Raw genomic sequence first — 26,206 nt, forward strand, 5'->3', positions numbered from 1 at the left:
GACCCAGCAAGGCCCATTGATTGGAATCTTCCAATGACTAGAGATAGCCAATTAAGCTGATGGCCTAATCCCGGCTCTGTGGACTTTGGGCCATGCCTTTGAACACACGCCAGCCCTGGGATCATTTCTGAGACTGCACCAGCCCACAACCCCAAGTGGTTTAATATTATTGAAGCATTTTCCCGAAAATGGAGGATACCCGGGGCAAAGGACAATTTTAAAATATAAATGATGGTCTCTGACAAGATGTGTGCATCAATCCAAATTAAAAGCCAAGAGCAAATTATGTCAATCTTCACCAGCTCATGTCCTGGTAATTTTTTATTTATCCACACTCAAGGGCACAAGAGCTTGTTCAAATGTTTCTCAATTTGCTATGGATCATAATGCCTGCATATTTTCAAAACTATACTATCAATAAATGAGTAGGAAAATACTATATACTTGTTTCTGGCTGATTCAATTTAATGAGTACACACAAGGTACTAGCAATGGGCTGGATAGATATTTTTATGTATTATTCATGACCCACATTCCATCTCATTATTTTTCAATGTAATTAATTAGGTTCATTAAATACTCCAGTACCAATTATTCAAAGATCTATATCACACAAAAAGACCTACTTTTATAAGAAACCATTGAAGTTAGCATGAAAACAGCACCAATATTTACAAGGAATTTATTTAATAATAATTTTTACAAAAACCAAAGGTTGTATTAGCAGGGAGGGGAAAAAAAGCCATATTTTAATACAAAATCACGAGAAGAAAATACATATCAAAGAAGAGCAACAAAGTGGTCTTTAAAAAACCCAACAGCACAACTGACAGGAAGTTTGCTAATCCTACACCTCTACAAAGTCTGTAACCAGGCTAACTGAAAATAAACACACAACTCCCTGAAGCCAACAGACAAATATATACAGAGCGTGTATAAGAGAAAGCATGTATACAGAGCGTGTATAAGAGAAAGATTCAGCAACAGCACTGGGAGAGGAGGATGAACACATACACATATGTATATCTAGACATGTTTTCCTTAACAGCATGTAACTCGATGTTCCTTCACTTCACTCAGTGAAAAGAGAACTTTGATGTGAAAACTATTTAGTGCAAAAGTTCACATTTCTAAGAAGCTGTTCATTGAAAGCGAATGTGTTTTGTCTGTTTTTAAAAGTAAAAGCTACGAACAGAAGTTGTTACACGGTATTTGTCATCTAGTTGCAATATTTCCCCAACAAGTCACAGGAATGTCAGTGATGAGCAGGTGAGCAGTCCTTCCAAACCGCACAGAGGAGATGGAAAGAGCGCCCTTTATCTAGATTTGTAAAGACCTGTCATCTTCTTCACATAAAGGACGCTACTCTGGGATCTACCACTGCCCATCCCTAGGGGTGTCCTGACACACAGGTCTCTTCTACTGGACTCGACAATTCTCACTGCTCTTGAGGTCAGGTCCGGCCTCTGGGCTGGGGACAAAATGGCCTCGCTTGGCCCTCAGACCCTCTCTGGGGCTGTCAGCCGACCGCCTCTCAGGAAGGTTTCTGACGGAAAGAGATCTTGAGCTGGGTTCCCGGATAGCAGCACCCGAGTTAGCTGGGCTCTGTTGAGCATCCTTGGCCTGCAACAGACATATTTGTTAGCGGTTTACAGCATGTTCACATTTCTACAACATGAAAAATAAACACACATCACTGAATTTTAAGTTAGATTCTTTTTCTCCAGGGGTCGTACCGTTTCAGTATCTCTTCCTCATAGACAGCAGGCCCCACACCTACCCAAAGCTAAGGTGCCACACATGATCTGTGAGAGGTCACATTACAGCTTCCCTTTACCAGCTCTGATGTCCACACCAAGGCAAGGGGAACATTTTCCAACCAGTGGGTAAGCTCTCTGAGAGCAGAGTCAATGTCTTGTTTACCAGACTGACCCCTTGCTGTTAGTTCATTCCGAGTCATGGCAAGCCCTCGTACGCAGAGTATAACATTTCCAAGGCTGTGGCCTTTCACAAACAGATAACAGGGTCTGTCTTCCAAGGCACCCTAAGTGGTTCCTAACCACCAACCTTTCAGCTAGTAGTCCAGTGCTTAACTGTGCTGCCCACAGGCTCTGATAGATTCCTACTGTGTGAAATATGCTTGAATGCCCTGTGAACATTCAATAAATTCTGGAGAGTTAACTCTGTTCTAGAGTTTTCCTGAAATAAAAACGTCAATCATCTCCCATCTGTCCTGCGTGTCTGTGGTCATTCAAAATGAGTATAATCAAATGAGTCCCGTTACCCTCTGGGGCTAAAAGCTTTATTCACAACCATGTAGGGACCTAGGACCTGATCCTCATATAATGGTATCTGCATATTTTGTTTTCATATTAGATTTGGATTGTGACACAACAACGTCTAAAAGGAACAAATCCTCTGACATCCCACCCTTTAAATGCAAGCGGCTTCCCAGAAAATGCGAGCATGCAAGGTAGTGCATGAGAGGGCTGGGCAGCTGGTAGTCAGGAGTGTTTGAGGTTTCCAAAGCAGTGAAAAAGGTTACGGGGTCGTGAACTAGAAAGGGGAACAAGACAAATGGAACCCAGAAGTGCTTCAGCTAACCAGTTAAAGGCAGCAGTAGGACAGTCAATAAAGAGGCTCCTCACAAGAAGGGTCCCATGGGCAGTGCAGGCACCAAGCACTCGATAGGGGGACAAAACACTCACTCCCTGAGCAATGGGTTACCAGTGACCTCCTCCTGCCTTCTGAAGCAAAAGAAAAACGCATGGAAATTACTTTCCCATTTCTAGTCTTTCCATACCACGTTTGTGGTTTTAACAGGCAGTTATATACTTTTCATTACAGAAAACATAATGAATCTGGCCAACAGATCAAATCAGGGAAAGCGTTAACTCTCGGTCAGATTATACGCAAGACACTTTAAAAGGAGCAGCCCTGAAGGAGCAGGACTTCATGGAAAATTACGATCCATGTCGAAATAGTGATACCAAAGATGGGCCTTTCCCTTCAACCTATCTTCACCATAAGAAACAAGATACTGTACAAGGAAAAGATCACTGGAGCCAGTAAGACTCTTTCCTCATTCCAATTCAATGGCCCAAACCCACCCCCTTGTTTTGTCCCTAGACTCAACTTCTCCAATACTAAGTTAAGAAAATTATAGTCAGCAAAGCTAATCGTCAAGTTGTTTAGTCAGGCTACAAGTAGTTATTAGATGCCAGCGAGTTAACCCACAACTTATGGTGACCCCAAGCACAATGGAAAGAAACCAATGCCTTGTCCTACAACATTCCCCCATTTTGGTTGTATATCGACCACTGTAAACAGGTTTTCATGGGCTGATTTTAGAAGTAGACTGCCAGGCCTTTCTTCTTTGTCTTAGACTAGAAACTCTGTTCAGTACCATAGTTGACACACAAGCCTCCAATGACAGGTGCACTGGCTGGGAATCAAATCTCCAACTCTCTTGTGGAAGGGGCAAGACTTCCACCTCTGAACCATTAATGCTACTCTCCATAAAATGATGAGATTAAATTCACCAAGTATTTAAGCATTTAAGGCTGAGAGAGCATCCACACCCAATCATCTTTAAAATGATGTCTGTAACCACAATGGAGAGAGGACAGGTACGTGGCAGATTCAACGAGAGTAAACCTCAATTATAAAAAGCACAAGCCCCCAACTACACCGCTGACAAATGCTGTAATGACAATACTCCTGTCATCCATAAAGGGTTTTACCACGTGGTGCTGGATCCTCTGGTCTTACCAATGCCCAGTCCACACTCAATCACTGACTCTGTTGATCCCCCGTATACCATGTGCACCCCAGAAATTTAACAGGCAGAGAGTCATCTTCACCTAATCTACATTTTGCTGTTTTTCTCTGTTAAGCTTGTCTGCTTGTCATTAAAAGGCCTGCTAAATGACCTAGGAATCATCTCTCTAAAATCTCAGCCAGTCACACCAAGGAGAACTCACAATCCTGAATTTCTAAGCAGTAGTTTTAGGAAATGAGACCATGCTCATTGTTTTTCAAACTGAATGATGAAATATGCTTAACAGATGAGGCAAGCATTTTACAGGACTCAAAAAAACACTGAATTAAATAGAAAATCACTAGGTTGCTTTTAAAGCATTTGAATCTAGAGTCTCCTATAACATCCTCTCAAGAGCAGCCCACCATTCAATGGCAGGGGTGAACAAAACTTTTCAGCAATTCATGCACCTGGGTAAGGCACGTAACTCTACACTACCAGAAGTCATGGTTCCGACAGCACAGACCACAGATTCAACAGCAGTGTGGAAAACAAGCCCCCTAGTGTGCAAAGCGCTTTTTCCTATATAAGTTTAACACCACAAGCAAACAACTTTTGCCATTAATTCCTCATAAAACAAGAAAAAAGTAACTCATAACACGATTTCCTGATAAACCCAGGGACTTCAAAAAGTTCATGGAAAAATGGAATGAAAAGATAATGTCACTGTTCCACAAACTTTTAAGTAATTATTTATTTTTGTCATGATATTAGAACACGATGACTTCAGGCTAACAGCAACAGCTTCATTCATTCAACAAACATTTGTGAATGTCAGACACTGTACTAAAGCAAGAAGACACATAAATCATAAAACAAATAAGTAACCTCACAGAACTCATTTTATAAATAGAAGGGAAATTTAAACAATGACAATAAAATAGGCTGTTTTACGATAATGCAAGAACTAATTGTGTGTGGTGTTCTCAGTCTTAAGAATCAGACAAGTAACTTCTTTGATTCTCACTCTATGAGACAGGGAGAAACAGATGAGTATTGATTGTGGGCTAAGGAAGCAGTGGCTGCAAGACACCCATCTAAGGAAATGGCAGACCTACAGTCCTGGTGGCACTGTGCTTACAACCACTCGGGGGAAACATGTGGCAATCTCCCATAAAGATCTACAGCCTTGGACATGCGATGAACAGCCCTAGCCTGTCCTCTTATTGTGGTTGTTTTTAAATGCTGTCAAGTCAGTTCCAATTCACAGTGACCCTGTATACGGTTTCCAAGGCTTATGGCCATTCTAATGAGTTGGAAAGGACTCAACTGCAATGGGGTTACACCAGAGCCTAAACGTGACTCTTTAACAGAACATCAGAGGCTACTTTATGGTTAAACAGCTTGGTCCACCTCGGTGGTTTCACTCTTCATGGCAATGGTTACATTAGGAGGCTGTTCCTGTGGTTACTGCAAAGTTCAGGACCTATTCCAATATACACTCCAGTATATATTTTTCTTTATACATATAAAGAAAAAATGTATTTCTCCAGAGAGTATTTTTTTGTTGCCAGGATTCAAAAGTTAAATCCAAAGGTAAACAAGTGAGAGAGAGTGAGTATATGTGTGTATAGTGGGAAAGGAAGGAAGGAGAAAGATTTTCCACAAAATGGTAGAATATTGCTAACACAAATAATGGACATATCGATTTTAATGAATGAAAGAAAATCAAAGACATCTTTTCCATCGCCCTAATTAATTAAATTTATATCATAATGTAACTATGAGGAAACTTGACAGGATATATAAATTCTCTAGAGTCTGTGGGGAGCAGATGGTTTATGTACTCGACTTCTAACCAAAAGGCTAGAAGATGAAATTCACTTGGGGAAGCCTTGGAAATACCATGTGACAGTTCTCCTCTGTCCTGTAGTGTGTCACTACGAGTTGGAATCAACTCGACAGCAACAAGTTAAGCAAATGTTACAATGTCAAGAAACATAGAGATGACTAAGACCCTACCCTGGTGTAGTTGTCGGTTAATGCGTTGGACTGCAAGGTTGCTTTGCACCACAAGGTTGGCAGTTCAAGCTCACCAGCCACCCCTTACAGGGGTTGCTATGGGTCAGAACTGACTTGAAGGCACTTAACAACAACAAGATCCTACCGTAAGAATCAAAATGAAGACATTAAGACACAGAGGCCCTTTCTTTAGACATCTACTGACAAACGTACTTTTGTTAAAAAGTAAAGGATTAATACAAACATACAGAACAGGCAATTGGGGTAGCAGATGATATGTGTAAAATGTATGAAGCTAGCAATGACCAGCATCAGCAGTCAAAAGGAAAACTAGCTCTTCACATGTTGCCAACAGTAATGCTTGAAATTGATCTTACATTGCCTTGGAGTCTGGATTTAACAATGCCATTTCCTATCAAGCTATTCCTAAGTGGTAAGCTTAGTCAAGGACAAGGTTGTGTAGCAGGATAACGTAATGTTTATCCTGAGGCTTGCTCTTGACTCTCATCATTGCTGACTTATTTATACACACTGAGGAGAAGGTCAGACTTTAAAGAGCAGGAGTTCCCGAGTCACGGGTTACACTGGCCAACCTTCACTAAGACATCACTGCAATTTTCTGCATTACAAACAGCACATAAACGGTTACAGTATTAGTTTTACCTTTTGTGATTTGCTGCCACCAGCTGTTGGTTTGGAGGCTTCACCAAGATTTTCTTTGTGGGGCCTCAAAGGGGATGGTGCTAATTTCTGTGCAGCAAGGCGTGGGCTGGTCCTGGTGGCCATGGTTGTTCTCCGCAGAATATACGGACTTGTCTTTCCTGTTGGGATATCAGCAAAACCTAAGGGCAAAAGCTTACTGTCAGCATGGCTAAATCTGAACAGAGCAATCCAAATCTACCTGCTTTTGAAATGATAACCATCAGTTATCAAAACGACACTTGGATAATATGTTAAAAATAAATCAAGAAAAAATAACCATGACAGTTGGTTGTTGTCACAATGTTAGACTGCTGGGAAAACTTCTCAAATCTTTGCTCTTGATTTCTATACTCTTTAGCCACAGACCAGTAACAAACAGCTTATAGATTGACCCCGGATTTTAAATGATTACATCAATAAAACAAAAGAGTGGTAAAGCCCCAGCCAGGAAGCTAGGATCAACAGCGGCACCCCACCTCACCTACTATCCTTATGTTGGGCTGAGATATGACTCAAACTACTAGGAAAGCAAACATAGGAGACCTTGATTTGAGGAGATTTCAATATAAAAATATCGAGTTCTAAACTGATTTTTGACAGCTATATTTCTAATCTACCAGTTATTTTTAATAGTGTAATACAAGTAGTTGTTGTTATTCAGCGACCCTGTATAGGGTTTCCGAGGCTTTTAATCTTTTCAGAAGCAGGAAGCTTGCTCTTTCACCCGCTGGCGGGCTCAAACCACAGACCTTGTGGTTTGCATTCTAGTGTTTATCGTATGGAGCCACCACAATTCAACCCATGTATTACTTCACGGCAGTTAAAGGAAGAAAAAACACCCATTTATAATTATATATATTTACAAAGAAGTCCTGGTGTGGCGCTGTAGGATAAGACAGGACTGCAAGGTCTGTTGTTCAAATTCACCAGCAGCTCCTTGGAAACCCTATAAAGGGTTCCTAGGAGTCCTAGCGTTGCGCTGTGGGTTAATGTGCTGGACTGCAAAGTCAGTTTGAACCATCAGGTCAGCAGTTCAAGCTCACTAGCAGCAGCTCCTAGGAAACCCCATACAGGGTTGCTATGGGTCGAAGCCGACTCGACAGTACTTGACGACGACGACAACTCACAAAGGACTCCAAGGCACTTAACAACAACATACTTACAAACACATACACATATTTATAAGTGGACTACCCATTCTAAAACTCAATTACTAATATTATCCAATAATCAGAAAAACAAAATTTACTTCTGCTTTTTTATATGTGAATTAACTTTACATTCTGGCATTTCAAAACAGAACAAATTATTTTATTTTAAACTATGCATACCTTTCTTTACAACTTCCGGAAGCCCCTCTGGCTCAAACATGGTATCTTCTGTGTTCTCTGCACACTGAGCACCATTTCTGGCTGCTTTCCTGCTCTTTTTAGAAAAAGTCTCTGGTGTGGAAGGAGTTGATCCTCCACCATTCTCCTGAATTCCACTGGATCTCTGTCTCTTGCCTAAAGCCTTCTTTTGGCCAGCTGATAACTGTCTTTCATTAAGAGAAGGAGCTGGAGATGATTCTGGAACAATTGAAGCTGGCAAAGGAGAACTTCGGAGATTCCGTTTAGATTGTTGAGAACTCAGACGAGCAACTTGTGTTTCTAACATATCCTTAGCTTTCTCTAAATTCTCATGGCTTATAAGCAGGGAACAGTACTTATCCAAGTATTCATCTGCCTCATTGGTTTTACCTTCAAGAGCTTCCTTGAGTTCTCTGATCTCAGTCATTAATTCATCTACATTAGCATCCACAACAGCACCTAAGAAAAATAAATTAATACACCATACATAAGTAACTTGTACACCATACATAAGTAACTTAATGCTTCTCTAGCGAACACTGACTGAAAAAAGTACATTCACATTTGTATTCTGGTTGCTGTTGGGTTGTTTGTTTGGTGGGGGAAGACACCATATCAACGTACAAGGCACCCTGGTAGTACACACGGTTAAGCACTCAGGCAGTTTCTAACTAAACCTATCAAGTTTCTCTGCAGGGGAAAGATATGGCAACCTGTTTCCATAAAGTTTACAGCCAAGAAAACTCTATGGGCCAGTTCTACTCAGTTGCTCTGAGTCAAAAGTGAATCAATTGCACTTTACAACAACAACAATAACACATCAAAGTACATATTCTGATAGATTAAACAACTCTTACTGGGAAATAAAATTCAACAAAATCCGTAATTTATACTTTAGTCAAACCCACCAAATTGTCTCTAGAGCCACTCAAATAATATCAAACCAATTAATTAATGACGTCTCCTTGTTTTCCCCAGTCCATCTTTTCCGCCAGACGTGAATGAACATTCAAATTCTGTAAACAATAAATCTCTGCTGTAGTACAGGAGGACTCCCACTTACAGAACAGCTCTGAAAACTATTATTTGGAAGCAATGGCTCCCCAGATGAACAAGAGCTTATAAGGAATACTATAAAGGGTCTAAGAGAGCTCTGGTAGCCTAGTGGTTACGAATTGGACTGTGAACCACAAGGTCAGCAGTTCGAAACTACCAGCTGTTCCACGGGAGAAAGATGAGGCATTCTGCTCCTGTAAAGATTTATAGCCTCGGAAACCCTGCAAAGGGTCGTTATGAGTCAGAACCGACTCCACGGCACATAACAACAACAACATCTTGACCAGCTTTTAGCTGTCATGATTGGCACTGAATCTATTAAAAAGACTTCCTGGAACTCCAACCTATTTCAAAACACCTTCCAAACAGGGAAGACTGATAAGCAACCCAGTCAATGTACAGTCCCTGTGGACCCAATGACCCAGATACAAGGATTCTACTCAAAGAGAGTTGTCATTTCATTTCATTTTGCCCACATATCCAAAAATAAACTCTTCTGTCCCTTCCTTTTAGTTTACCCACAACGACATGCCAAGGAAACCAAAACTAGTTGTCTATAAATTATTAATACCAACACACATGCTGATCTAAACCTGATATAAAAATTACTTCACTGAGCATCCATGTGATAAACACTTCTTGGGACTTCCAAAAAGTCAGTTGTTTGTATGTTTATAGAATAAAAGATGTGATGATTCTATTTCAAACTGCAGACTTCAACCTGACTCCCATGACCCCAAGTTGAGTACAAAATTCAGAAACTGGAAGATAAATAGCTGCAAAATAAATCATAGTAACATAACTAAAAACATGCTAATTCATGCAAACCACACGTGTCGTATTTCACTGTTGAAAATGATTTTGTTTGATTGATCTGCATCCCACCCAGTTAACACTCACCTATTTTCTGCTTTTCCTGAGTGACTTCAAGAAGAGAAAGCTCTTTCTGCAACAATTCCTTTTCCCCCTCCAGCTGTTTACAGGACTTGATCAACAACTTTACTTTCCCCTGCATATGTTCATTTTCCTTCTTTAACTGATTTAGAGATTTTAGATTGTCCATCTAGAAAAAAAAAAAAAAAATTCCGTTTATAAACTTCAATTTCTTTTGATGAGCAAAAAGCAAAATAATTGTGAGATATAATTAGGAATCATATATTAAAACTGTATATAAAAGAATTGTTATGTTCAGACAAAATGAGAGGATACATAAAAATCTTCTCAACCTCTGAATACCAATGTGTTTTTGTCATTCCCTTATTAGTTTCAACAAGCATCAATCACAGCTCCAGGAAAAACTGTCCTACGGCTGTGTTTATCAGGGGAATCACACCTGCAAGGCAGGCTCAGGTTACCCAGACATTCTTGATGAGTCTAAACTTCTGTGTGAGAATTAAGTTTCTATTTGGAATCTTTGTCCCATGATTTCAGTACTAAATATTTGTTTTATAGTCGCACCCAGTGAAAGCCACCATGGCAGCTCACAATACAAACGTAAGTTTTATACAAATTCAAATATGAAGTAAACAAAAGGTGGGACAACTGTGCTATCAAATACTTCACAGGAGTACAAATCCACAATTCCAAAATCCAAAGGGAAGTTCTGAAAAGGTGACCTGAAGAGTTAGGAAGGTATTTATAGTCTTAATCTTATCTTGTGAGACTATCCATCCATACTTTTTGCTATAGAAATATGACAGTATTTCAATATGAAATGTTGCCCCAAACCACTAGGATACTATGCAATATATGGCATATAAATTATACTATACAATGTGCTAAAAACCTAACATCTAACTCCACGGTTGTAATGAGCTCTGGTAGCGTAGTGGTTACGAATTGGGCTGCGAACCTTAAGGTCAGTGGTTCGAAACTACCAGCCGCTCCGCGGGAGAAAGATGAGGCTTTCTACTCCCGTAAAGATTTACACCCTCGGAAAACCTGTACAGGGTCACTATGGGTCAGAACCAACTCGACAGCACTTAACAACAACATGAATAAATAAAGATAGACCAAACTACTACAAAAGGAAAAAGATCCTAAGTAGCATATTCGTGATGCAAGTGGATGTTACTATTGGAGCTCATTTTTGCATTCTTCATTTTAAAATAATTTATTAGCAAAGTAGTGGTAAATCTGCACTCTCAGAATTTTCAATTTCCGCTTTCATCAGTAACTGGGTTCGATGTCTAATTCAATTTCAGTAATGATTGTCGATTGGTTCTTGATTTAAAACATTGGGGATCTGAATAAGGAGACTCAACAAACAAGCAATGTATCATTTTGTACACAGCATGTATATGAGTAAACATTATCTACAAGAGAACCATCAGATATTTAAAAAACAGAAAAATAAAGAAATAAACCAGAAACTACTTCTTTATATAATTAATCTCTCATTTTGTTGTAACAGAACATATCACATTGTTACTTTAAATAAATTTTTATTAGTTTGCATTTAATTGGTAAATTTCCTTCAGCTTGATAATATATTAGTTAAAAATATAGCTATCTTTGTACTTGAATCTAATTATATTCAATTAATATCTTAACTTAAAAAAATTTAAAGCACTTTATAAATAAAGAAAGCCCATTACATGAAGGATTGATGTTCCTTGTACACTAATATACATAAACCTCCTACCATGGAGTCGATTCCCAATTAGTGTAATCCTGTAGCACAGTACAGTCCTGGTATGGTGCTGAAGTATAAGCACTCAACCATAAGGTGGGTTTGAACTGCAGAGTCAGCAGTTCAACCTCACCAGCCACTACACGGATACCCTATACAAGGCTGCTATGAGTCGGAAAAGACGTGATGGCACTTAAAAACACCAGCATAGGACAGAGTAAAAAAGGCCATAACCGTTACAGAAGTAGATTTGCTACGTCTTTCACCCATGGACTGTCTAGGGGTTCTGAACCACCTAACTTACAACTAGCAGTCGAGCATGCAGTCGAGCATGCAGTCGAGCATCGAACCATTGTGCTACCAGGGCTCCTCGTACTATACCTACTAGGGTAGTATTCATTTACTATACCTACTAGGGTGGTATTCATCTGATGAAAACTATTAAAACAAATTTAAATAGTCTCTCTGGAAAGACATTAGCACCATCTTCTGACCAACAATCCTAAGACGAATGTCTCCCTTCTTTTTTCCTGAAGAAAAAAATCTATATGATCCTTACATGAAATGAAAATTGAATATGCTTGGAATCAATTAGTCAATCCCTGGACCAATGGAGTGGGTGAACATTAGTCACTATGATTCTGAGACCAGAAAAGCTAGATAATAACCTACTACTACCAACTGCTCTGAATGGTTGGTATTAGGTCTCAAATAGAGGGGCAGAAAATGTCAAACAAAAATCAAAATTATGTATGTAAAAATCAAAACAGGTTTATTGGTCACAAAAAGACTGGAGGCACCCAAGGCTATGGATGTTGACCATCCATTCAGGACTGAAACAGAGCTCCCTCTCGTGGCCCAATTTTCAGCCATGCAGTAGGTGGGTATATGGAGAGACAATAACACTAGTAAGGTATGCTCACCATGGAATGGTCAATCATTCAAGATCAAAAGGGCTACATTCACCTAAAGACAAAACTGAGAAGGGATGAGAAGCAGAGTAGATGCAAATATGAACCATAAGGAGGAGATGGGATAACTTTTGTTGCATGGAGATTACAGTCAGAGATGTCACAAAGTATATGATCTGTTGAAAGTAAAACCGATGCTCTTGCTAAACTTTCATTCAAGTCACAATAACTTTAATTCAATTCACAATAATGACAAATGTAAAAATAAAAAACAACTAAGCGGTCAAAGCAATCCCTTAAAAGCTACGAGGGTGCACAATGTGCTATTTATAATTCATTTATATTTTATTAGGTACTGTAAATAATTTAGGAGTGATTTAAAGTTTATGGGAGAATAAGCATAGGTTATATGCAAATACTACACCATTATATACAAAGAACTTGAGTATCCATGAATTTTAGTACAGTGGGGATAGGCTAGGTGTCCTGGAACCAAACACTCATGGATAGTGAAGGACAACTATACATGCCACTAAGAAGATTTAAAGGAGCTCTGGAAGCGTAGTGGTTACAAATTGGGCTGCTAACCTCAAGGTCAGCAGTTCGAAACGACCAGCTGTTCCGTGGGAAAAAGATGTGGCTTTCTGCTCCCATAAAGATTTACAGCTTCAGAAACCTTGTATAGGGATCACTATGAGTCAGAACTGAATCCACAGTACTTAACAACAACAAGAACATTTAAACTGTGTTCATGAGGAATCTGTACACAGACCACGAGGCAGTGATTAAAACCGAGCAAGCTGATACTGAATGGTTTAAATCAGGAAAGCTGGGTGTCAGGGATGTATCCTTTCACCATACTTATCCAATCTGTATGCTCAGCAAATAGCATATAGGAGAAGCTAAATAATACGAGGTTGGAAAAAGACACATTTAACAACCTGTGAGGATGTGAGAAAACAAAAATTCTCACAACTACACCAATAAGAAATAGCATGATAAAGAAAACTCAAGCATTTGAATTTACTTGGATTTACGATCGACATCCATGGATAGCAGTCAAGAAATCAAAGGGAGATAATAAGAAAGCAGAGAAGGTAGAAGTGCAGTGATGAGCTCTGTCAGCAACAACACAGAATACAGGACCAACCAGGCTCAGGGGATGCTCCCAGACCTCTGAACCACATATAAAGGAATATTTAGATGCTTGGAAGGCTTACAGCTAGGGGAATTTGTAGCAGAGGCAAGAAATACAGTGCTTTCTAATCCAAGACGCTCTGCTGCTCCCGGAGCTACCATCTTGGGCGAGACTAAGTGGGGGAAGGATCAGAGCAGTCACAGATGCTACAGAACCACAGAGATAAATGTATGGACACTCTATTTATTTATTTATTTGTTTTCTATCTATTCATTGGTCTCTCGCTATCTGTGCACTTCCATTCAGGTGATTAGAGGGGGTGCTTGAGCGAGTGGACACCCCACCCTCACCCCAGGAGGGTTCTACTACGCATGAACACAGATCTCCTTGAAATTTAAAGTGACAGTTTCCACTTAAAACCAAATGGCAGTGCAAAACGGCCATAGCCAGCCCTGAACTGTTTATCTAGGAAAAAGGCCTAAATGGGGATTGTGGAGCGGGACAGGTAGACTACAAAGGAACAAGGCTGAAAATTAAATCCTGAGTTATGTCACAACAACCAACAGTGGCATCTTGAAATTTCTCAGGAAGAAGAATGAAAAGGGAAGTCTGTATCCTGATCACATCTACCTGGAGGCAACCAGGAAGCATAAAAAATACCAAAATACACATCAAGGAAAGTAGTCAGGTCCCCTCAGGGCAATCTACCTTCCAAGACTAAGACTCTATGGGAACACACAAGCAGACATGCACTCTGACCGGTGAACACATTGGTCACCGATAAGGGGAAGTAAGGGAAAAACAGCAATGAAGCAACAAGCTAAGTCCAACAACATTCAATAGACTCCTGTGAACCCAGATAGACTCCTGGTTGGCCAGCAGTGTGGCAAGACCTGGGAACACCTGGGCCCAGAGTCAATGACACAGCCACAGAGGACAAGAGTGGAGACTGAAGTGTCCAGCTGATAAGAAGTGAGGGCATATACACAAGAACACGCACACTTGCAGATAATACCCACTTGACCTGGCTTCAAACGGCTGGATGATCAGAACTCAACTAAAGAAAAGAGGAAAAAAACAGAAATCTGATACAATTTGATGAACTTGACCTACACCTATGGATTCAGTAGCTCAAAAGAGGGAATAAATCTTTACAGCGAAGATCATTGCCACCCCTCCCTCCATGCACAGAGTAGACAGGGATGGGCAACTTGGGCACTGGCTACCCAAAATATGGAGCTACAAAGGCAAGAAGTGACTGGCTTACAAGCTTTCAAGAGGAAACCTAGATCCAGAAGGCACGGAGGAAGTTAGAATTCTCCACTGACTAGTATCCAATCTGTCTGGACAGGGCTTATGAAAGGAGATGGAGATGGCACTCAAGCGCCATTCACAACAGTGAATAATTGCTATCAGGAGTGAGGGTTGGAAATGTAAAGGTGGACGTTTTGTAGTTTAAGGAGGGGAGTGGCTGACTTTCAGTCCCAGAGCCGAGGTCCCTGGGGCCATCAAGGGTGAAGATCGGAATATGGGATCCTACCCAGAGAAGCAGTGACACAAGAGATGGAGGCAGAGAAGATGACGTGGAGAGATGGAACAACTGGGTACTCTAGCCCCAGAGAGGAAGAGTGGCTGTGTGCTGATGACCAGGAGGCAGGCTTGCAGGATATACCCTTTGTTTGGTTGATGATGCATGGAGAAGACTGTAACCATAGCAATAAAACGATATACGATAGAATGAATGTAAAGCTAATGTTCTGCCATGTAAACTATCACATAATTTACAATAAAACATTAAAAAAAAACAAAAAAAAACCAGATAGATACAGCATTGAAAAACAATTCAAAACCTACAGAAAGAGGTCCAAACAATTACTAATAGAATATCAGAAATAGACAATATACTAAAAGGGCAACGTAAAAGTGATGATATGCCCTGTCAACTTTCATTCAATGGACAATAAAAACCTTAAAAAAGAAATCAAAGGGCACATTACATTGGGCAAAATTATTATGAAAACCTCTTTAAAAAGCAAAAATGTCACTATGACGACTAGGGACCACCTGGCCCAAGTCATGGCATTTTCAATTGCCTCAGATGCATGGGAAGGGCACAGTGGCTCTGTAGGACAAACGCATGCCTGTGAACTACATACAGGTCAGCAGTTCAAGTCCACCAGTCATTCTGCAGAAGAAAAATGAGGTTTTCTAATCACACAAATATTTAAAGCCTCTGAAGGCCTATACACGTTTGCTGTGACTCAGAATTGACTCAATAGCACTTAACTACAGCATATGCAAGTGAAAACTGAACAATAAATATGCAAGACCTGAGTAGGACTCATGTATCCGAATTATGGTGTTATACCAGAACAAAGCAGGAATTCTATTTTGAAAGTAGAACCAGAATGCCCACTAAAATTGAAGATGGCAAGACTTCACCTCACACTTTGGACATGTTATCAGCAAGGACTTGTTGTTGTTGTTGTTAAGTGCCGTCGAGTCGGTTCCGACCCATAGCGACCCTGTACAGGGTTTCCGAGGGTGTAAATCTTTACGGGAGTAGAAAGCCTCATCTTTCTTCCGCGGAGCAGCTGGTAGTTTCGAACCGCTGACCTTAAGGTTCGCAGCCCGATTCGTAACCACTACGCTACCAGAGCTCCTTATCAGCAAGGACTAGTCCATGGAAAAAGCATCATGCTTGGTCAAGTAGACAGTGAAAAAGAGGAAGCGCCTAAAGGAAATGAATTAACAAGTGGTTCCAACAATGGGTCCAAACATAGCAATGACTGTAGGATGACGAAGGACTGCTCAGTGTTTCATTCTGTGGTAATGGGGTTTCTATGAGTCATAACCACCTGAACAGTGGCTGATAACACATACATTCTACAACATGGAAGAACCCTCAAAACATTATGCTAAGTGAAAACAGACCTAAAAGGACAAATATCATATAACCCCACTTAACATAAAATGCATAGAATAGGCACTTGTTAATTATTTTGTGCTATAATTCAAAAAAGACTATTAGCTGTATGAAACATCAATGCTATCATGGAATAATGAGAACTGTATATACCTTGGTTTTATTTAATTCTTCTAAAATCTGATTGGTAGCTTTTAAAGAATTACTGAGTTCCTCTTTACTGGATTTCAGGAAGTCCATTTCCAACTTTTGTGAGCTGAGACACTCTTCTTTGGACGTCAATTTCTCTCGGAAAGTCTGGATTTCTATTTCATACTAGGGCAGAAAAATGTTACTTTAGGCAGGAGGTTCTTCTAAAATATATATATATAAAACAAAAGTACTAGTCCATGGACCATTTCAATTAGTCCTTGCAACCCTCCTGTTTTATGCCAAGTTAAAAATGTACTAAATATTAAAATCAGAACATAAAATATGTACAGATAACGGCAGAATTTCACACCCTTACCAAAAAAAAAAAAACAAAACACCCCAAATTCACTACTATTGAGTCTGATATTCATAGTGACCCATGTGTTGCAGAGCAGAACTGTGTTCCATAGGGTTTTATTGGCTGCAATCTTTATGGAAAGAGATTACTGTTGATGTTAAGTGTCATCAAGTCGGTAGCATCTCACAGCACAGGGTTTACAAGGAGCTGCTCATGAGTTCCAAGTGCCAACCTTGCAGTTCAAACTGACATTGTGGTCGAGCGCTTATCCTACAATGCCACCAGGACTCCCTGGAAGCAGACTGCTAGGCCTTTATTTCATGGTACCACTGAATGGGTTCAAAGTTCAACCTTTAGGTTACTGTTGTTGTTGTTAAGTGCTGTCGAGTCGGTTCTGACCATAGCAACCCTGTATATAGGGTTTCCAAGGAGTGGCTGGTGAGCCTGAACTGCTGACTGACTTTGCAGTCCAGTGCATTAACCCACAGTGCCACACCAAGACTCCTTTCTCTAAGTTACTAGTCAAGTACTAACCATTTATTCCTTTAGGTTACCAGTCAAACGCAAACCATTTTCACCACTCAAGGAAAGAATAATGAAATTAATATGACACGGCATTCTTAAGATCATGTAACATAGTAATACAGTATAATGATGCAGAATATGTGTGGCACTGTAGGATAAACACTGAACTTCTAACGCACCAGCTCCTCCTCAAATACCCTGTACAGGATCACTATGAGTCAAAACCAACTCCATAGCACTTAACAACAAACATGTCTGATTACTATGCACACACACCTGTCCTCCAGCCTCCACAGTAACCAAACCCCACGTTTTACCTGTCTGTTTGTATCCAGAAGCAAAGTCTGGTGTTTCTTTTCAGCTTCCTGAAACCTCAGCTGATACTCGGCTATTTCGTCTCTCATTTTCCCCTCCTTTTCAGTCTGTTCTTTGTGTACACAGTCCAAATTCTTCTTCAATTCACTATTTTCTAGCAGGAGCTCCTTCAATTGGACCTAAATAAAAAACAAACAAACAAACAAAAACAGAATAACCGTTCCTACATAGAAGGTAATGCAATCACTGAGATGAAAAAATGTATGGTTTGTTGAATGTAAAGCTGATGATGATCTTGTCTATAAACCTTCACTCAATTCACAATAAAATTTTTCAAAAAAATTAAGACTTCACCTCCAGTGATTCCACTATTCTAGCTCAACACCGAAAAACCAACTTACATGCACAGAGACCATATTCTTGTTGCTGCTGTTTGCCATCGAGTTGATACCAACTCAAAAAGACCATGTGTACAACAGAATAAAACACTGTCCGATCCTGCCCCACCCTCACAATAGCTACATTTAAGCCCACTGCTGCTGTCATTGTGTCATTTGGTCCTTGGGGGCCTTCCGCTTTTTTTGCTGACCCTCCATTTTGCGAAGCATGATGTCCTTTCTCCAGGGACTGGTCCCTCCTAATAGCATGCCCAAAGAATAAGAGACAAAATCTCACCATCCTGCTTTCTAAAGAGCATTCTGGCTATATATCTTTCAATACATATTTGTTTGTTCTTCTGGCAGTCCACAGTACTTTCAATATTCTTCTACAACACCACAATGTATATGTACCGATTCTTCTATGGCCTGCCCCCCACCCCCAACCATTCACTGTTCTACTTTCCCATGTATATGAAGCAACTGAAAATACCATGGTTTGGGTCAGACGCACCTTAGTCCTCAAACTGAACTCTTTACTCTTGAACACTTTAAAGAGGTCTCAAACAGATTTGTCCAATGCAATACACGTTGTTTGATTTCCTGACTGTTGCTTCCATGAGTGTTGGTTAATATATCCAAGCAAAATGAAGTCTCAACAACTTCAATCTTTTCTCCATTTATGTTTCTTATTGGTCCAGTTTGGGAATTTTTGTTTTCTTTACATTGAGGTACAATCCATACTATAAGGCTGTGGTCTTTGATCTTCATCAGTGTTTTAAGTCCTCTTCGCTTTCAGTAAACAAGGTTGTATCCTCCCTCCATTTATCGCAGGTTGCTAATGAGTCTTCCTCCAATCTTGATGCCACGTTTTTCTTCATATGAAGAACAGGAACCACAGAACCACTGAAATCTTCATTTCAGCTCAATCACTCTGGGACCACACCCATACCAGGCTCCCTTACTCAATCTTCCCCGTTGCAATAATTCCTTGATCTCTTCACCAGAACTACCTTTACATCCAATTTCCTCCAGAATTGTTATTCATTTTCTCTTGCCCAGTTTAGAGTGCATGTTCTACCACTAAGAGTGTTCTTCCAAAATGACTGCAGTTCTTCTGCCCCTCTTTCCCTTCATTGTACAGGATTGACAAAAGCTGTCTTTTCTGTGCCTGACTGCAAAATGTAGTTTCTGGGGAAAACTTAGATAAACTAGAAAACAATACGACACAACAACATTACTATAATTCTTTTTCCTTTCCTTCTCTTCAAAAAGACCATTGCATGGTTATCTGTTTTTGTCAAGTTTTATCAAGTTTCATTCACTAATAAGAGAACCATTGTCTTGGAGCTCACTCATGTCCCCACCACCTTCATGAAACTTTAGTTTCTCCCTAAGCAACAAAGGCTAATCCCTACCTGAAGCATATAAAACGAAGGGGGAAAGGACTCAGCGCATAGGGACACTGAGCTTCTGTTAAGGGCAACAGAAAATGAGAACAAATCAACATGATGAGCATAAATTAAGTAATTGAATTCATATGTGAAAGTTTTACTGAAGTGGCAAATATTTTGTTAAATATATATTTACTACAATGTTGTTTTTAAGTTGGCAGTTTCACCTCATAGCAATCCTATTTCATAGCGTTTCCAAGGAGTGGCTGGTGAGTCTGAACCTCCGACCCTGCAGCTTAAACCAACCTTGAGGCCAAGTGCTTATCCTAGAGGGCCACATCAGGACTCCATTTACTACAACAGATTATGTAAAATAAAACTCAATAAAAGAGAGAGAATTAAAGAGGCCAGTCCCTACTTTTGTGCTGAGTCCTGATCCCCTCTTTCATTCTTCTCAAGGCTTGGATCTTCTAGTTACTTGGCCTTTCTCTCTTTCCCCTTAGTGTTCCCTTCTCTACTCCTCTACTGGATTATTCCTGGAAACACAGAAATGTGTCATAGTCTAAAAACTCCTCTCCTGATCCACACCTACTCAGGAACTGACCCACTTCCAGGTCAACCTTCAAAGCCACATTTATCAAAACAGCTGTCTATATACATACTATGTCCACTTCCTCTCCCATGCACTCTCCAGCCCAGTCCAATCTGGCTTCATCAGACACTTCATTTTCTAAACTACCATTTCCTGGCATCAGGGACCTCCATGTTGTCCAGCCCAAAGGGCCCACTTCAGTCCTTATTTCACATGACCTCTAAGAAAATACAAATGGCTGCTGACCATCTTCTTCTTTATTGAGAAAGCCTCAACTCGAGACTTCTAGAACATGATTTGCCTCATCAAGTCTTCTGTTTTCTGTACTGATCCCTCCTATTCCATCTCATCTTAAAGGCTGGAGTACCTCTAAAGTCACCTTCTCACCTCCATTTGTATCTTCTATCATTATCATAATTTTAAAATAAATTTTTAAAAATTAAATCTATGTATGCTAAAGTAGCCACAGTAACATTTCCTTTCTAAATTGTAGCTCTAAACGCCAGACTCATGGATTATATATAACTTTACGTTAATTTTATTCCAATTTCTACCGCTCCAATCTTGGTTGATGTCATTTTCCCTCTGGCTTCAGCCACAATAGCTTCCATTCAGTTTCTAAAAATTATAAAGCTCTTTTTAACAGCAGAGCTTTAGTCACATGTCTCACTAGACAAAATGCTCCTTCCTCCACAAAGTTTAATATGGCTGGTTCATCCTACAGAGGACATTCTCTGACCAGCCAATCTAAGTCAGATTACTCAATACACCCACACACCCATTCCCCAATTCATCCACAAAGAATACTATTTCTTTCCTTTATAGCATTTACTGGTTTGAGTATTTAGATGTTAACTTATTTCTTTAATATGTGCAAGAAGCATAGCTGTTTTATTCAGTGTTCTATCCTTGAGCTGCAAGGAGCTCTGGTAGCGCACTGATTGAGAATTGGGCTGCGAATCACAAGGTCAGCAATTTGAAACTACCAGCTGCTCCGCAGGAGAAAGATGAGGCTTTCTGCTCCCGTAAAGATTTACAGTCTCGGAAACCCTGTTCAGGGTCGCTATGGGTCGGAACTGACTCGACGGCACTTAACAACAACATCCTTGAGCTGTGGTGGTAGTCATGTGTCATCGAGTCAGTTTCGACTTAGCGACCCTGTATAAGGTTTCCCAAGGCTATGAATCTGTACAGGAGCAAAAAGTCTCATCGTTTTCCTGTGGAGCAGCTGGTAGATTCAAACTGCTGAGCTTTCAGTTAGCAGCCCAATGTGTAACCCAATATGTTACCAGCGCTGGTGAGTTTGAATCACTGACCTGAAAGTTAACAGTCCAGTGCTTATCCAACAATGCCACACTTATTATTCATGGTCTGAATAAACAAATGAATAAAGTCATTTAAAACCAATGTACTCACATGTTCGAGACTTAAGTTGAACAACAAGCTTTTTCTCTTAGTAGTGTCCAAGAGGGAGCCCTGGTGGCACAATGGTTGAGCGCTGAGCTGCTACCAGCAACTCTACAGTAAAATGAAGAGCTTTCCATAAAGATGCCAGCCTAGGAAGCCCTCTGGGCAGCTGTATGCTGTCCTAGAGCATAGGTCACTATGAGTTCCAGTCACATGAAGGCAATAAGTGTGGTTTTAAGTTTAGCACCTAAGAGCCCTGGTAGCTCAATGGTTAAGCACTGGGCTACTAACTGAACGGCTGATGGCTGGAACTTACCCACTGGCCTCAAAGGAGAAACACCTGGTAATGCGCGATGAAATGAACGGCCATTGAATCAGTTCTAACTCACAGTGAACCTCTGTTATTTAGTGCCATCGTGTCAGTTTCAAGTCCTAGTGATCCTGTGTAGGGTTTCCAGGGAGGGGCTAGTGGATTTGAACTGCCAACCTTGCTGTTCAAACAATCCTTACAGTCCACAGCTTATCCAAACAACACCATACCAGGGCTCCCACATTGACCCTATAGCAGAGTAAAATTGCTCCCGAGGGTCTCCAGGACAGAAATCTTTACGAAAACAGACAGCCTCATCTTTCTCCCTCGGAGCATCGACTTGCAGTTAGTAAGCTATTGCTTAACCCATTGTACCAGCAGGACTCCGAGTGGTAAAGATCACAGCCTAGGAAGCCCCCCATTGGGCAGCTCTACTCTATCACACGGGGTCTCTATATGAGTGAAAGTCAACTTATAGCAACTAACAACAACAGAGCCTAAGAAAGCAGTACATATAACAATATACTGGGGATACTTTCAAGCTCTCAGTATCAAAAGATATTCAGCATGATTCCAATACTGACTGTAGAAACCCTTCTAACATTGCATTGTCAACAAATTCAGTATATCAATCACCAAGATGAAATGCCAAACTGGTCTATTTTAACTAGATTAAATACTCTATTTAAAGACAAATCCATATTTCCCCAACTCCTTATGTAAGGAATTATAAACATTTCAACTTTTTAAGCTAACTCAAGGTCATCATGACTTTTATTTGCTTTGCTGAATGTATGAAGACTTCATGAATATAGTAATGTTTGTTAACCAGGTTTAGCAAACAGGTTTCATTTCTGACAGTTTGCCTTAGTGGCAGCAACTATTTTGGGCAAAGTGTGACAAGATTCAAGAGAAAAATCTAAATATCAAACCCAGTGTCATCGAGTCGATAGAAACTCTAGTATGATTTATGTGACTGTAAATCTGTACTGAAGCAGCCAGCCTCATCTTTCTCCCTCAAAGCAGACGGTGGGTTTGAACAACCAACCTTGCTATTAGCAGTCTACTGCTTAATCTACTATGCCAACAGGACTTCTTATTCAAAAGAAAACGAGATCATAAATTAGCAATTAGCAATGTAAGCAATGGGAACAGAGTTCCTGAGGTGGTACAAACAGTTAACACATTCGATTGAAAGGTTAGAGACTCGAGTCGTATGAGACGCTCCTTAGAAGAATGTAATTTCAAAAACTCATCCACTGCAAATCCTACAGAGCTGAGTTCTACTCTGACACAAATGGGGTGACATGAGTCAGAATTGTGTCCACAGCAATTTGTTTGCTATGGGAACAGTCATAAGGAGCAGCAGTCTGAGAGCTATAGATTTTGCTCCTTAACCCTACACTAAAATAGTACCCGCACACTGTTCTAACTTTACATTTTACTGTGACTTCCCTTCTGTTATTTTTTTTCAGTTCTTAGCAACTGTCAGTGCATCTGTCTCTAGCAAATTCTGGCTTATCATCTGAAGCAGGCCAGGAAAGCAGAGGTTTAAAATCGACTTCTGATGTAAGTACTACTACGGTCACCCTTTCTGGGCTTCATGGATGCTGTTTTCATGTATTTAGAGCCCTCTGTTGACTGTTCTTCTAGGTTCACAGCAGTGCAGGATGATTCTGATTACAGCAAATACAATTTTGACATCAACTCTGGGTTATTTTATTCAAAAGGTAAAACAGGTTGGTGCAGTGCTGATGTCTTACAAAATAAAAACAAGGAGAATGTACACACTAAGCAATGAGAGTACACCACACCTATTAGAAAGAAACTTACTTTGCTGCTCTCTGTTTCTTCCAACATTAATTTTAACTCTTCGGTGAGCCTATTTTTTTCGCCATCAAATTCTTGTTTCGATTCTGCTGTTTTCTGCACCATCTCATGCATTTCCCTCTGCAGCTCCATTTCCTTCACAGTCATTGTGTTTACCTGAAATTTGATCTTTCATTAGGATCTGCTTATGGGTGTCTGTTTGAATCAAGTCAATACCCCTGATACAACACACTCATGACATTTACTTTCATCTTGAATAATAAATTTGAACCTGGTTAATCTTCACTTGACTAAGCTATTTAATGTTCTCAAAACCTACTGGTAAGATTACCTTTTCTCGTAAGACTTAATAAGAGACAGCAATAAAGGAATGACAAAGGGAGATAACATTACTAAGTCTTGAAATCCTGCAAGAAGGTATTATTTTAAATTAAACTTAAACGTCAGAAAATATTATATGAGGCAGCTTCTGAGATTTCTTATCTATTCTTGGGTCTCTAATAATCCCTAATACCATACTAATCTGCAAGAAACATGCCTATCATTAGTTAAACCTGTTAAAGCTCTATTGTTTGCATTTGTCCCTTAAAGTTGAAACAGCCTGGAATGGTTGTCTAGTTATCTCTACAATAACCGCCATCTCTTGCAAACTGCATAAAACCCAGAAATTTTTAGAAAACACGAATTGGTTTTATGTTTCTGAATACTCCCTTTACCTTTTAATTTGCTCAAGGAAAAAATTAAATTTGAAGGACTTCACTTTCCTAGATCAATAAGAAAGCATAAGGAGCAAAACTAAAGTTTTCTTTCAAAACTGACCCTTCTCAATCACAGATCTTCCTTTTTACCATCAGCTGACATATTGGCTGTCCAAACGCGCTAGTCGCTCCTCGCAAACCCTGTACAGCATTGCTATGAATTGGAATATAAGAGGAGACTGCACAGAGAAAGTACTAAAGAGGGATCTGACAGAGTAAATGTTGGTTGTAATTTAATCAGTATCTTTAAGAGTTCCTTCTCCTTTCTCATAAAAAAGAAAAAGATGAGTGGAGAGGGTCTCTGCACTCTCTGACCCTGTGTTTTCTATGTAGCAGGCCAGGAGGCACAAGCAGTTCACAGCCACCCAGCAGTAATTCAGAAGAGAACTGTTTCTATAATGATTACAGCCAAGAAAACCCTTTGGAGCAGTTTTACCCTGTAAGGCATGAGGCTACTAAGAGTCAGGGACTGACATCAACATGTTCTCTTAGAGCAGTGGGTCTTAACTGGGAATGGGGATGCTACATACTCATCTATTGTTAAGGAAAGAATTAGGATCAACAATTGTACATTACCCAAAGCAACACCTATATACAGGTATTCCATGGAAAGCCTGGGTCGATCCATGGAAATGTTCCATGTGAACATATCAGAAGGGCTACTGCTGCTGAAGCAGTTTTAAGGCTATACAAAGTAGGTCCAACATAGCAAACTCTGTCTAGAAGAAAAAACTAGTCTAAATGACCCCAACAGAATGATGTAGAACAAAACTTCAAAATCCTTCAAAATAAATAAATAATCTACTGAACTGGTTGAAACAAGGTCACCTTATAACTAAATCACAAAACGGCTCAAATATGATCACCAATAAATACTCTTCTTTCAAATTTGTTTTAAATTTTGTAACAAATGTTAAGTAAATTAAACCACTTACCTTTTCAATTAAGGACATCTTTTCCATTTTTGTCAACTCCAGCTCCTTCTGGAGATCCTTGTAAGAATTCTGCAGCCCTTCAAAAGAGTCCTGTAGAGTTCCATTGTCGGACTGCAGCTCTTGGATCTTCTGCTCCAATTCCACTGTCAGATTTCCCAGTTCTGCTTTTTGCTTCTCCCAAAGTTGCTGCTCTCCTTCCACTTGGGACAATCTAGAGGAAAGCTGTTCTTGGTTTTGAATCTGATTTGTTAGTTTACTGATTTCTTCATTCTGCTTCTCCAGTGTCCGTTTGCCATCTTCTACTTCTTGAACGAGGCCATCCACAGAAGACTGCAAACTAATGTACCTAGTTTTGGCCTCTTCAAGGCCTTGTAACAATTGAGTTTTCTCATGTTGAAGGGAATCTACTTGGCTGTTCAGATTCTGTTCTTTGGCCTTACATGTCTCTTGGTCAATATGCATAGATGCTACTTTCTCATTTAGCTCTTTTAATTGTGTCTGAAGCGACTCCAATGCAATTTTAGATTCTTCTTTGACCTGTACTTTTTCTTGTTCTTTTTCTTGCAGTTGATTTTCAAATGAAGAATTCAGTATTTCTAATTGAGATATACGATCTTGCTTGATTTGTAACTCTCTTGAAAGATTTTCTTTTTCTGACCTTATACTGTTAAGACCTAATTCCAAATCTCTCAGGGTTTGGTCCAGTCCTTCCATTTTTTTTTTGAGAGTCTCTACTTCAGCTTTGGAATTCTCAGCATCAAGAATGACAAGCTCTTG

The 26,206-nt window shown here is 39.9% G+C and overlaps 1 protein-coding gene across 1 annotated transcript in view; it reads right to left on the reverse strand.

Annotated features, from left to right (window-relative positions):
• Positions 1-1,419: 1,419 nt before the first annotated feature.
• Positions 1,420-26,206, reverse strand: part of CENPF (centromere protein F, 350/400kDa) — a 65,728-nt gene continuing 40,941 nt past the window's right edge. Inside the window, exons 13-20 of the mRNA XM_006834192.1 lie at positions 25,430-26,200; positions 23,740-23,892; positions 17,829-18,005; positions 16,650-16,811; positions 9,790-9,952; positions 7,816-8,292; positions 6,446-6,624; positions 1,420-1,623 (exon numbers count right to left, since the gene is read on the reverse strand). Of these exons, the coding sequence (XP_006834255.1) occupies positions 1,420-1,623; positions 6,446-6,624; positions 7,816-8,292; positions 9,790-9,952; positions 16,650-16,811; positions 17,829-18,005; positions 23,740-23,892; positions 25,430-26,200 (2,286 nt within the window). The remainder of the gene's footprint in view (positions 1,624-6,445; positions 6,625-7,815; positions 8,293-9,789; positions 9,953-16,649; positions 16,812-17,828; positions 18,006-23,739; positions 23,893-25,429; positions 26,201-26,206) is intronic.

The sequence above is a fragment of the Chrysochloris asiatica genome, unplaced genomic scaffold (assembly GCF_000296735.1).
Source record: "Chrysochloris asiatica unplaced genomic scaffold, ChrAsi1.0 scaffold00009, whole genome shotgun sequence".
NCBI classification, from domain to species: Eukaryota; Metazoa; Chordata; class Mammalia; order Afrosoricida; family Chrysochloridae; genus Chrysochloris; species Chrysochloris asiatica.